The following is a 12,443-nucleotide window of genomic DNA, read 5'->3' as shown; positions in this document are numbered from 1 at the left end:
GAGAGTCAAGGCAGTACAGAGTCCTTAAAATGGAGTTTCTGTTACAATATGAAAGAAAGTTGCAGCAAAAAATGCTTGCAAGGTACTTCTTAATAGAGCAAAAGTGGTACAGTTCATGAGGTTATATAATGTCATACTGGTGGATATAATTCATTAAAAGTGTGATTTCATCTTTTATCCCTGAATTGTCCCCCAGCTCTGTGCAGATAGTTGTCAGAGCAGACCTTGATCTAGCTGCTTAATAATCAGACTCAGTTTGTAGCAAAGGAACTTGGTCAGGTTTACTGTCAACCAAACATGTATGTAATGTACTGGCCCAGTGGTCACAAGTACGCTAACCCATGTATGCCCATTGCAGTGGACTAGGTCAGTTAAATGTGGAACGTTCCATGATCCCCTAGGCCGGGGTCGGCAACCAAAATACCAAGAAGAGCTATTTTTTCCTGAGTGAAACAATCAATAATTCAAAAGCCGCAATGCATGTGAATATGAGATGGTCCTTAATAAATAATATCAAACCATATTTTTGTAACCTGTTTTAAGAACAATGCACACACACTGATTTGTAATGCAATACATGTTTACTAAAGAACATTCACAAAATTTTTACAAAATCTATTTCCTCACACTTTACATGTGTGTTTTTGTACCACTGTCTTTCTGACTTTCACTCCTGAAACTTCTCTGTCTCTGGAGGACACTAGGGGGAGTTATCCAACATTTTAAGATCACATACTGTTTACTATTTAGACAGGAATTGTTCATTTTGGGGCTTTTAGATGTTCACCATTTATCAAAAATAATCAGGAGGGTGTTTTTTGTTTTTTTGTTTTTTTAACTTTGCAATTATAGTGTCTGGAGCCACAAACAAATCCTTAAAGAACCGCATGTGACTCCAGAGCCACAGGTTGCAGACACCTGCCCTAGGGCAGTCAAAGAAATTCCCTCTGACATACCTCTTCATGCACCGATACAAACAAGTTACATGTTGTCCCACAGATGTGGCTTATTGTCTCCCTCTGGTGACGCCTATTATCTTGTATATGTCACTTCAGTCAAAACATCTCTGTTCATCATATTGTCATCTTGCCCTTATCTTTAGGTAGGGTCATCATGTTCCTGTTCTTACGGGGGAACATGACGGTACCGAGGTGTTCTGGTGCATCCCTTCTGAAATATATTTGCATAATTATCTGTACCCAGTGCTTCTTAGGAGTGTGTGTTTCTCCAAATCAGCCTTGTTCTTACCAAATTCTGTAAGCAGGTCTTGCTCACAGACTGGTTTGCCTTTATTTTAGCAAAGGTTTAACCACTACTTTACCTCGCGCCTCACACCAGGCTTATGTCTCAAGGCTCTCTTCCTACTACAGTTAGAATTGAAATTTTGGTTTGGTTCATTGTCTGATTAAATGGACAAACCACACACATGCAAAAAGCTGCTATAATGCCGTCATTTACTGATCACACCATGTTATATAAGATTACTCAGTCTGAAAGTATGTATTAGTGATTCTGTTAAGTGGCAAAGTCTGACTACTGTCTAGGACTGAGTGATTGACCTGGAAACTGGCCAAAAAGGGTTATGGAAGAAATAACTGGGACTAATTTAGTTAATTGTTATCCTGTGAACCATAGTTGTGCTGAGTGTGATGTTGTAGTTGGGTTTATTAAAAAAAAAAAAAGCCAGCTGATCTGTAGTGGGAATACTTACATAACTGGTGTATGTGTATGTGTTCTGATTAGCCTCATAGGTATCTAATACAGTTACTGCCCTGTTGGCCATTTGCCTGTTGGATGGGTATCTCTTAATTAAGCAGTCTCTTTGCTCGTGTTCCCTTCAGTACTTTGCTGACATTGATGAAGCAGACTCATGGCTCCGGGAGCGGCAGCCCCTTCTGGCCAGCAAGGACTATGGGAAAGATGAGTCCAGTGCAGAAGCCTTGCTGCACCGTCACCTGCGACTAGAGAAGGAGATCACAGCTTACGGCTTGGAGATGAGGCGCTTGGAAGAACAAGCCCATGCTGTAGCAAAGCAGGCTCCATCTGCAGTAAGTGGATATGGGGTTATGGCCCTCTCCTTCCCCTTTGTTTTTATTTATTAGATCTGGATGAAGTTTGGTGAAATTGCAAGATTTTATGAATATGTGTCGGTTCTGACAAAATGTTATTCAGAAAATCATTTAGATAAGGTCCAGATGTTCCATGTCAGTCTTTTTGGAATGGAATGTTTCAGTTCTCCAGGTCAAAATAAGTTTTCTTTCCAAATTAGAATGAAAACAGTTTTTGAAATGTTGGAATTTCCTATCGAACAGAAAAACCCAGATTCAATGAGCTCTTAATTATAGTTGAGTCAGGGTCCATTCTGCTGGCTGTCGCTGAAGATGTCCTAGAAAGAGAGATCTTGGTCCTTTAGCACCAAGACTGTCTCATCAACATCTTTCTTCTCCCTTAGCTCCCACACATCTCCTACTCCTCTCCACATTGTTATTGCTTTCTACTTAATCCAGGTCACCTTCCAAATACCTCTTATATACCAACCAATGCCTCTCTTCCTCCTCTTCCATGATTCCAATACTTAACTTGCTTGAATCTTCTAACCTCAGGCTTTTCTGTAATCATCTTAGCAGAATTCAGACTTCCATTTGATTCCACTGCTTCTTGATTTGTCTCATTAAACTCACTTGATCTCCAGCTATGGCCTAACACCCCTCATTCAGTGTGTTCAATACATAACACACAGGCATCTGCAATTTGTAATATCTAACACTCCGAGTCAGACCGATCATTTTGAAAATTTAGTCCTTTAATTTATCCTTGAGGTCTGGAGCACCGATTCACCACAGCCTCTCGGACTGATTCTGTTGTACTTTAACAGGTGATATCAGTGCCACTGGAGAAGGGTCATACCCAGAGCTGCCTAAACCTGAGGATCAATAAACTAGCATCAAGCCACAAAGTGCATTGGGCAACCCCGGATACTGGATTTTCTAATCCACTTGATACGGACCCTCACTTTGTTCCAGAGAATATCTGGCAGACCCAGAATAAAATTAACTTACTTTATGAAAACCTGCAGAGCATGGCTGAGGTATTGTACATATTTTAATCCTTTGTGCTTGTGTAGCTTGTCTTGGAGGTTAATAGTGGAGTCTCACACCATGCAAAGCATGGGCTAGTGTTCTGTTAGCTTCTCTTGTTCAGCTCTGACAGTGCTGCAATTCTGAACTATGCAGCCTCAGGACAAACTGGTGGCTATGTTAAATTGCGCAATGCTTTTCTGATTTTGGCCAGTATCACATTAGCAGTAGGAGAGAAATCAATCATAGGTGAAACTTAAACAATCAGAACTTTTATTTAAGCTTTAAATGTGTTTTGCTTCAGCTGTTATCTAGTCTGGTTTATCCATTGTTGCGTGATAACCACCCATTTATTTCTATAATCTTTACATTCTCCTTCCAATTCTTCTATTTTGGGGAGCATAGCTCCCTTCTGTAACTCCTTGGCTTTATGGGAGTTTGCCTGTTACTGGGGTGGGGGTGGGGGGAACCTCTCCTAAATAGGAGAAACATGGGAGGTTAACCCTAAGTCTTGGGGCTGTAGTGATAAAGACTGGAAACTTTAACACAGGGGCTCACAAAAGACCATTAGTTTTTCATTTTGTTCCTCAGTATCATCAATCTCCAAGAGGTCCTGCCCAAAAAGTTGCCATGCAAACCCTCTGATTCCTATTTTTCCTGCAACCAGTGCCTGTACACATGCTTACGATTAAAGGGTTAATGCTCCCTTAGTAGTGTTGACTTGTATCTTCAGTCAGGCAGCATACACCACTGTGAAATATTTTGCTTGTCAGGCTTTGTGAGCATCTGTTCTCTGACACACTCAGTTTTTGTTGCCCAAGAACCAGTATTCCAAGCTCAAGATGCCAGTTATATTTGCTGTGCTTAAGTCTACACAGCCAAGTTATCTCAAAATAACAGTGGCTATGTCAACATGCCAACATGCTATTTCAAAGCAAATTCAAAATAGCAGGTACATTATTTTGATTCCAGTAAATGTCATTTCCTGAGGAATAACACCTATTTTGAAGTAGGCCATAATGGGATCTAGTGGCACTATTTCAAAAGAGTGCTGTGGAACCTGAAATGCTATTTCAAAATAGCTGGGTGCGGTTTTGAAATGCATTTGATGTGTGGTTCTGTTATTTCAAAATAGGGCTGTCATGTAGACATAGCCTGTGTGTTAGCAGGGAGAACTGCCACCAACCTAGCAGGTTAATCTGTGTGCTTTAGTTATTTAGCCGGGGAATCTCATTCTGCAAAAGGCCTGTGTTCCACAATACTTGATTTTCCATCTGTCATACAGCACAGGAAGAAAGGCCTGGAGGAGATGATCCGGTTGTACCGCTACTACAGCTCCTGTGAAGAATTTCAGTCTTGGATGGAAGATAAGGCCAAAATTTTCCGCACCCTTCAGCCAGAAGCAGACAATGTGGAAGTCACGCAGCAGAAATATGAGGTACCTCATTGCCATTCAGTGTAAACTTCTGAAACAGACTAACTATGGGAGAATGGATGTATGTGAGGAAATGGAGGACTCCAACAAAGTTACTTCCGCATTCATTTTGTTAATTGAATTTTAATCCATAGGGTTTTGTCTGTGCAGGAAAGTTTGTTCCATGTAAGCTAAGGTGTGAGTCTGTAACAGCAGATTTATGCCAGAATAAGTTGTTCTCATCAGGGAGGTAGGATGGAATGTATATTATACCAGAATAAGCTTATGTATCTGTGGACTAAGAGGCTCATACTCTAACAAGAGGTAGTTGAATGAACAGAAAGAAAAGAAATAAATTGGACAGCAAAGCATACTGGCTACACAAATAGAAGATTAATATGACAGCAGTTCCATAGAGATGATAAGTTTTTAGATCTTCACTTCATACATTATCCCTGTATTTATTTTTTTTTCTGTTTTAGAGCTTTCTAGTGGAAATGGCTGCTGGGAAAATCCAGCTGGGAGAGATCAAACACCTAGCAGATAAGTTTGTAAAGAGCAGTCCCAGCAAACAGAATGAGATCGAAGCCCACATTAAAGAGATCAGTAAGAGGTAAAGGTGGCCCTGGAAGAATGGGGAATCACCTCATCAAGGACTTTTCATTCCCAGCATAAACTATCCTGAAGAAAATACCTTTCTGATATATTTTGGCATGCACAAAGGTGTAGAGATAGAGGGCTGTCTATGGAAAGTTGCTGTTAGTCACTGCAATTTGCATTACTTAATTGGGGAAGCTTTTAAGAATTACATATGTAGAATCTCTTTTATTTATAACTCAAGTAAAGCTAAGTAGAATTATTTGCCAAGAATCAGTGGAATCAAACCAACCAGAATTCTTTGCATCACAGCTTAATGCAGAGCTGCTGGAGATGGTCTGACAAAACTAGGATAACGATAAGATAAGAAGCAGCAGGTAGTCTACCTACACTGACTAGGAGCTTATGGTATTATGACAGCTGTAATGGAAAAGCTATTCTCTGCTCTTGGCAATCAGTCATTGAAAAGGACAAGCAGTTTCTATAGGCAGGCAAGTGGCTCACTTTTCCGTGTGTGTGTGTGTCTGGTACAATGGCCACCTTAATTGACGCTCATACATATGCCTACTGTACACACCTAAATGTTCATTTTAGTACCTACATGGGAATGGGATCTTTCTGCTTGTGTTCCCATTTGAAAATTATTTTCCCAATAGCTAATGACTGGAGATATGGGAAAATATATAAATCACAAGAACTATTGCCAAGTCATGGATTCTCTCATTTTGTCAATGGGTATACCATTTATGCATTGGGAAGAGGCCTGACTCTTGCACTGGAAGCAGGAGGGATAGAAGTCTCGTTGCATGCTACTCACTTCCTTGTGCTGTGATACAAAGATCAGGCTTGAGAGGTCCTAAATAGATAGATGATAACAGGGAGAATACATTTGGAATAAGCAATGGGCTCTTCAGTTTGGTTCAACCTGTGTTGCACAGCTAAATGCAATCTGAGCACTGGGAAAATCCAGCTGGGAGAGATCAAATACCTAGCAGATACCTAGCGGGGGAAGGGATAAGGATGTCTGCCTGAGGTATCCATGCCTGAAAATGGTAAATATAACAACCTGTTTTATATCAACTGTGTTTTCACAAAAGCATTTTTATATGGGCTTTTGGAAGCATATAGCCCCTACCATGGTCAGAAACATCTAGGCACAACTGGGTCCTTATTCTGATTATTTTCTTTGCATAATATCAACAGTGTGATATCTGCTTCCTTTGGGTGCGAGAGGGGGACATCTCATTAGAGGGGACATTCCTCCAAGTGTAGAGGCCAACCACTAGTCCTAGTCCTTTAAGTGCAAACAGTCTTTATTTTGAAGATTGTAGTGGTATGTATATAAAGAGAGCACTGAGCTTGTGCCTCGCCCACCCCACCCCTGCATAGAGGTGAATTTGGCCATGTGTGATTTTTAATGGAGTGTGCAACAAATCCACCAGAAATCTACTTTTCCCCTCATAGGCAAAGGCACCGTGGTTTCAGTGTTTGGATACAGCTGTTGCAGTTGTTTTTCCATTCCTAGATGGGAGCGTCTGGAAGCTCTGAAGGAGGAAAAGGGTTCTGAGCTGATTGAGGTGGCTGATGTGAGGACATTCCTCCAAGACTGCCAGAGCACCAAAGGGCTAATACAAGACAAGATGGTCCATCTCAGGGACTTGGAACCTGGTAACACGCCTGTCTCACTGGAAGCGGTCCAGCGTAGGCTGTCGGCCTTTGGCAGAGAGGTCCTGGTCCTGGAGAGGAAAATTGAATACCTGAAGAGTGTTGCCAAATCGTAAGGAATCAGTCATTTGTTGCTGTGGTTTTGCCAACTGCTCTTATTTCATGTTTGAAGCAAAGCGAGTAGAGTACATGCAGTTTGGAAAGGCTGACATACACCTAGGTCAATTTCTCCTGTGAACTTGCTCTCCCTGCCTGGCTGTCATCATTGCTCCTTTTCCTCTTTGAGTGAGAACGTCTATCCTGGGTAGAGTTGGATGACTGTCTGTATAGCTCGCTCCTAATGTTGTCTGCATAGAAGGAATCCCTATATTATTAATGGAGGAGAATAAAAATTCATTATTGGCTAGGGTGATATTGAATGACTGAGCTATTCTTCCAACCCATGTCCCCGGCACATGTAGTGGAATGTGATATATAATGAATTATCAACACAGCGCAGTTCCCACTGAGTTTGTTCTATACCATGAGTCCATTGCAACACACCTGTTCCCTTCTGTTAGCCATTCCCTGTTCTGAACTATAAAAAGGAAACATTTCAATAAGCTAAGAAATTTAATCATCCTATTTATTTTGGCACGTGACAAGGAACATAGCATGCAGTAAAAGGGGCATAGGGTGCAATTGTGCTTTTCCTGGTATCTGGGAGCAGGAAAGACGCAGTCATTTATATCTGCTTATGGAAACTAGTCCTACAATATCTTTGTTCTACGCTGATCAGAGATGATACCGTACACTGAAACCTGTAATGGCTGGGGAAAAGGTGTCAAGATGGAGTCAGGCTATGGAAAAAAGGCAGTTAATTGTCATCGTAAAGGTTTATCTTAGAAGTAAAGGTACTGAATTTCTTGCTGTGATATACTAGTTTTCAACACTCCTGTCCTAACTAAGCCAGAAAATTAAAATAACGAAAAGCAACCTACTTTGATCCTGAGTGATAGAAGGCACAATCACCTGTAAAGTCTTTTGATAGGATGCATTTTCTTGAGGTCTCTATAATCACTGTGTCTGTGCTGTTTACTATTGATCAGGAACATGGAGCTCCCTACCTGATCCTCTTTTTGGGAAGAACCACTAACACCACCATCCCATTGATTTTAATATGAGCTGGATCAAACTCTAAGACTGAAGTTATTTCTGAAACTATGTCATGGGTATTGTTTGGTTTCCTTGCCTAGGATTAAGGATACCAATCCTGCAGAGAGCAGGTCTATCAAAGAGCAAGTGGAGAACATGGAGAAGCTGCTGGTCACACTCAAGTTACAGACTAAAGAGAGGGAGACAGCACTGGAGCTGGCACAGAGTCAACAGGCTTTCCTGCAGGACAGCCGCAGGCTTCTGCTGTGGGCAGATGGTATCAGGGAGAAACTGAGCAGTAAAGAGATGGGCATAGATGTGGCTTCTGCAGAGCAGTTGCTGAAGGAACATCAGGACCTGCTGAAGGAAATTCGCGCTCAAAAGGAAAGGTAGAGTTTACTTCCAGGGTGATGAAGGAGGGTGCGGTACTGGAGCTGAAGCACTAGAGAGGCCTGGAGCTTACCCAGAAAAGAGATCTGGAGACAAACTTGGTATGAAAGTGATGGTGCATGTAAAATTTAGTGTGAAGAAAATAAAAGCTGACTGTGCACATAACCCAATTAATTTCCCTATACCAACTGAAACTGCCTGCTAACTCAATGTCTGGCTGCAATAGCTGCCTTCTCTCCTGCTCCTGATACCCAGGAGGGAGGAAGCAGTCTATTTTAAAGTCTCCAGCCTTCTTTTCCTTCCCAGATCACTTCTGCCAGATCAGTCCAATCACTTAGTCACCTGTCTCCTCCAGTCTTGTGAGCCAAGCATGCCAGACTTGCAGGCCACCAGCCCCATCTCTCCCTTTATAAAAACAGGCATAAGCTGCTGCTTCTGTCCCATTTAATGGCTGACTGCCTCTTTTCTTGGGCTCTCAAGCCAACTGAAAAAAGAAGAAAACTATTGGCCAGCTCATATGTACAACCCTGAGCAACCAATTTTGGCACCAGCTGGCAGACTGGTATGTGAAGGGGAAGTTAACAGGGGAAGCGATCAGTAATGGCAATTCTGATCAAGAAAGTAAGGAATACACCAGCGGCAGCATCAGAGAAACGGGGAAGCTATGTGAGGAGGAGGAGGTGGTTTAACTGTTCTTGTGCTTTGCCAGGAGAACACCAAGCTCAAGTCTCCTCTCACAGTAACTTGTCCTTTTTGTGTAACTTGGAGCAGGTTTACACAGCTAGAAGAGCTGGGACAGAAGGTAATGCATAGTCAGCCCAGCAACAGGACCCAGGATACGCGCCAGATTATGCAGAAGCTTCCTCACGAAAGCAGTGAACTGGAGGAGATGTGGGAGCAACGGAAGAAGAAGCTTCAGGATGGCTTGGAACTACAAAAGTTCAATAGAGAAGCAGATCGCATCAGTGCGACCCTCTCCAGCCATGAGGCTTTTCTACGAGTAGATGACCTTGGGGTATGTATCAGACCAATCTCCTGCTCCCACTCCACACCCAGAATAGCCCCAACCCACAATGACTCTGTCAGAACTGAGATTCAGTGGCAACTGCTCTCCTGTGGCTCAAAACCCAGAATTTGAAGCCAAGCTGACAGGTCGCAGCATTTTTGTAACAATGATGGGTTACTGTGCAGAAGCTGCCTCCACCAGACCCAATTCGCCTTTATTCACTTTTGTAAATGAAAAGCAGGCTTATAACTGATAAAAGACACAAACACAGAACTGCAGTTGTAGCCCATAGGTGTGTTTGTGCATTTGAAGTAGGATGTTCTGGTTAACCTTTTCACCATGCTTTTTCCATATTTTTTTGGTATTTGTTCTCTTTCATCATCCATTAGCACATTATTGCAATCAGTAAAATAATAGCAAGGAAGTACCTGGTACATTTCACAGGAAAACAGATGTGTTCTAGTTGGGTAGTCTTAAAACATTTAACAGTAGACAGGCAGGGGCAAATATGTAGTGATCTCACCTCCAAAGGGGAGAGGCAAGGAAAAGAGGATATGAGTACAATTAACTCTGGTTGGAGACTTCTCTTTAAGTGGGATGATAAAGTAGTTACTAATACCGTTAGAATCTACAGAGACTGGGTTGCTGCTATTTTTGGGTAAACAAATGTCAGATCAACAGAGGGATCTAAAATAGCTGTTAAGAATTTCCAAAATAAGAGTTGTTTTAAAAGTTTGTGAAACTGGGAGCCCCATCATACTTCACTGAGACAGGCACGATGCTTACCCTAGGGTGGCCCCATGCTGCTACAGTTAACAGCAGGGAAAAGACTTTTAGGGCAGGAGAAAACATGAGGAATGAGAGATCCTGCAAGGCAGAGCTGCAGACTTGCTCAAAGCCCTGAATGGACACAATGGTGTAGAAAACCAACAATTGACTTCATGTACAGGGAAGAAAGTAAGGACCTGCACAGAACTAGAAATGATACCATCTCTTCCACTGCCACAGAGGCAGCCATGTTACCAGAGTGAAATCTGATCATTTTTTCTTCTCCTCCCCGCACCCATCCCAGGACCATGTGGATGCTGTTCACACCCTTCTCAAGCGGCATGAGGATTTTGAACGACTGCTGGTGGTGCTGAAGCAACGGGCTGAAGTGATGAATGAGTATGGAGAGAAGCTAGTGAGGAACAGGCACTTCGCTTCTGGCATGTGAGTTCAGAGCCATTCTTAGCCTAGGTTCTGTGACAAAGCTGTGCTGTGCCCCATGCATCTAGCCAGTTAGTGGGCCTCAGGGGCTCACTGTGACCCTCCACACGGCTTCTTACCATTTCCTAGAGTCCAGACTCACAGCTTACTGAGCCATCTTCCTCATTGCACAGTCAACTGATCGGAGTGAATACCCTTCCTAATCCTGGCCCCCTTTCCAGGGGCAGACTTTTTGTGCTGTTGGGAGGAATCCCAGACCTATCCACTGCTTTGGGATTCAAGCCTAAAGACCCTAGGTAGTCCACTAGGTAGTGGTAACTGACAGGGTTTTTTACCCCCCAGCACCACAGCCTTCTTCCTGGGCCACTTCCCAAATGCTCCCCTAGTTACCTTCTCCCTGGTACCCAAGCAACCGTTTCCTCCTTCAGCACAGGTATGCTTTCCTCAGATCTCCAGCAATACGCTTCTTCCCCCTCTCTTACCTGCAGGTATCTTACCTTTTAAGGTCGCCTAGCAGGCCTTAATTGACTGCAGGTGCTTGATTAACCTGCTGCTTTAGGCAAGCTCTTAATTAGCCTCAGGTGCCTGCCTGCCTTGATAATGTGACAGCAATCCTTGGTAGTTTATTCAGGAAACCGTTCACCTGGCTCCTAATATGTCTGCCCTCTGCCAAACTATTGTAGCCAACTGCTCTGGGTCTGTCACAGGTCCAAAGAGGAGGACGACAAGACAGCAACTCCACTGAAGCCATTTAGTTTTTACAAACCATGAGGTGCCATCGGAAGATCCAGCATTCATACCAAACTCCATCAGTCGATGAGCTGTGGTGTTCTGATTTGGGTGGGAAAGTGGGAATTATCTTATTTCATTCCATACTACTGCTTAACATGAAGAAAGTGGAGCTGGTATTGCAAAGCTATGCAATTCCTGTACTCTGATGACCAGGGCAGCACATTCAGTTCCCTTTTTGGTACAATAATGGAGAATACCTAAGTTTTCCTCCTTGCATTTTACACTGCATACACCTTATGGTGTCTCTTAACCCTATGGTTCTATGATCTCTTTACTGAAGAACTCATTAAAATTCTCTTATAATTTTGTGTTCCTTGCATTTGAGAGTATCAATAATATATTGTATGAATACAATAAATGTCAGAGCATTTCACAAAGGAACAACGGCTGTAATTCTTTTGCTGTGGGTCTGATTCTCATCTAGTTATGGCCCTTTTACACCACCATGGCACTACAGTGTGGCCTTACAGTGGGAGTCAGTGTAATTCATGGCTCCTTTACAGTGCTAGAGCGATGTAAAGAAGCCTTAGTGTAAATGATAATTGGGCCCTGTCTGTTTAGAGAGCACAACTGTGACAGTAAGAGTGCTGGGGGTAAACTGAAAAGCCACAATTTGTGCTTTAAGTTGCTTATACTGGCTGTCTCCTACTCTGATACCATTACTGTCATGATATGTTGTGGCAAAGTTGAAATTAAATATGAAAAGAGAGAGGCAGCGGCTTTGGCAATTTCACAGAATAAATTTGTATGGCAAAAGACACACGAGAGCCAAAAGCCAGGGTTTAAAGGTGAACTTGTGTACCTTACTGTGTTTGCATTACCCCACACTTAAATGTTATTGGCCCACATTCTGCTTTGGGGAGAGTAGTTGGGAGGGGAAGAGCACAGCTGAGCACAGAGAGAGCCCAAAGAAGAAGCAGGATGAAAAATGGACCTAAGTAAAACAAACAAGAAAACAGAGACACTATGGTAATGTGGAAAGGAGGTGAAAAAAGAGAAGTTCTAATGCACAAATATGGCACCTGTGCCCGAGCTGCAGTGGAACATATGTTTGTACAAGTTCAGTCATTTTGGGGGTGGTTCTAAGATAGGTCTTCATTAGTTATAAAGACATATTTGTCTGTCATTCAGATGACTTACTCTGGGGAAAATAGCCCTG

At 42.6% G+C, this 12,443-nt stretch overlaps 1 protein-coding gene across 1 annotated transcript in view; it reads left to right on the top strand.

The window, feature by feature from the left end:
* Positions 1-12,443, top strand: part of SPTBN5 (spectrin beta, non-erythrocytic 5) — a 153,780-nt gene that overhangs the window by 19,638 nt on the left and 121,699 nt on the right. The window contains exons 11-18 of the mRNA XM_074997660.1: positions 1,842-2,048; positions 2,876-3,088; positions 4,363-4,515; positions 4,974-5,104; positions 6,614-6,865; positions 7,989-8,276; positions 9,049-9,292; positions 10,356-10,495. Of these exons, the coding sequence (XP_074853761.1) occupies positions 1,842-2,048; positions 2,876-3,088; positions 4,363-4,515; positions 4,974-5,104; positions 6,614-6,865; positions 7,989-8,276; positions 9,049-9,292; positions 10,356-10,495 (1,628 nt within the window). The remainder of the gene's footprint in view (positions 1-1,841; positions 2,049-2,875; positions 3,089-4,362; positions 4,516-4,973; positions 5,105-6,613; positions 6,866-7,988; positions 8,277-9,048; positions 9,293-10,355; positions 10,496-12,443) is intronic.

The sequence above is a fragment of the Carettochelys insculpta genome, chromosome 6 (genome assembly GCF_033958435.1).
Source record: "Carettochelys insculpta isolate YL-2023 chromosome 6, ASM3395843v1, whole genome shotgun sequence".
Taxonomy (NCBI): Eukaryota; Metazoa; Chordata; order Testudines; family Carettochelyidae; genus Carettochelys; species Carettochelys insculpta.
The sequence above is the reverse complement of the archived record's forward strand: the minus strand, read 5'-3'. Positions and strand labels throughout refer to the sequence as shown.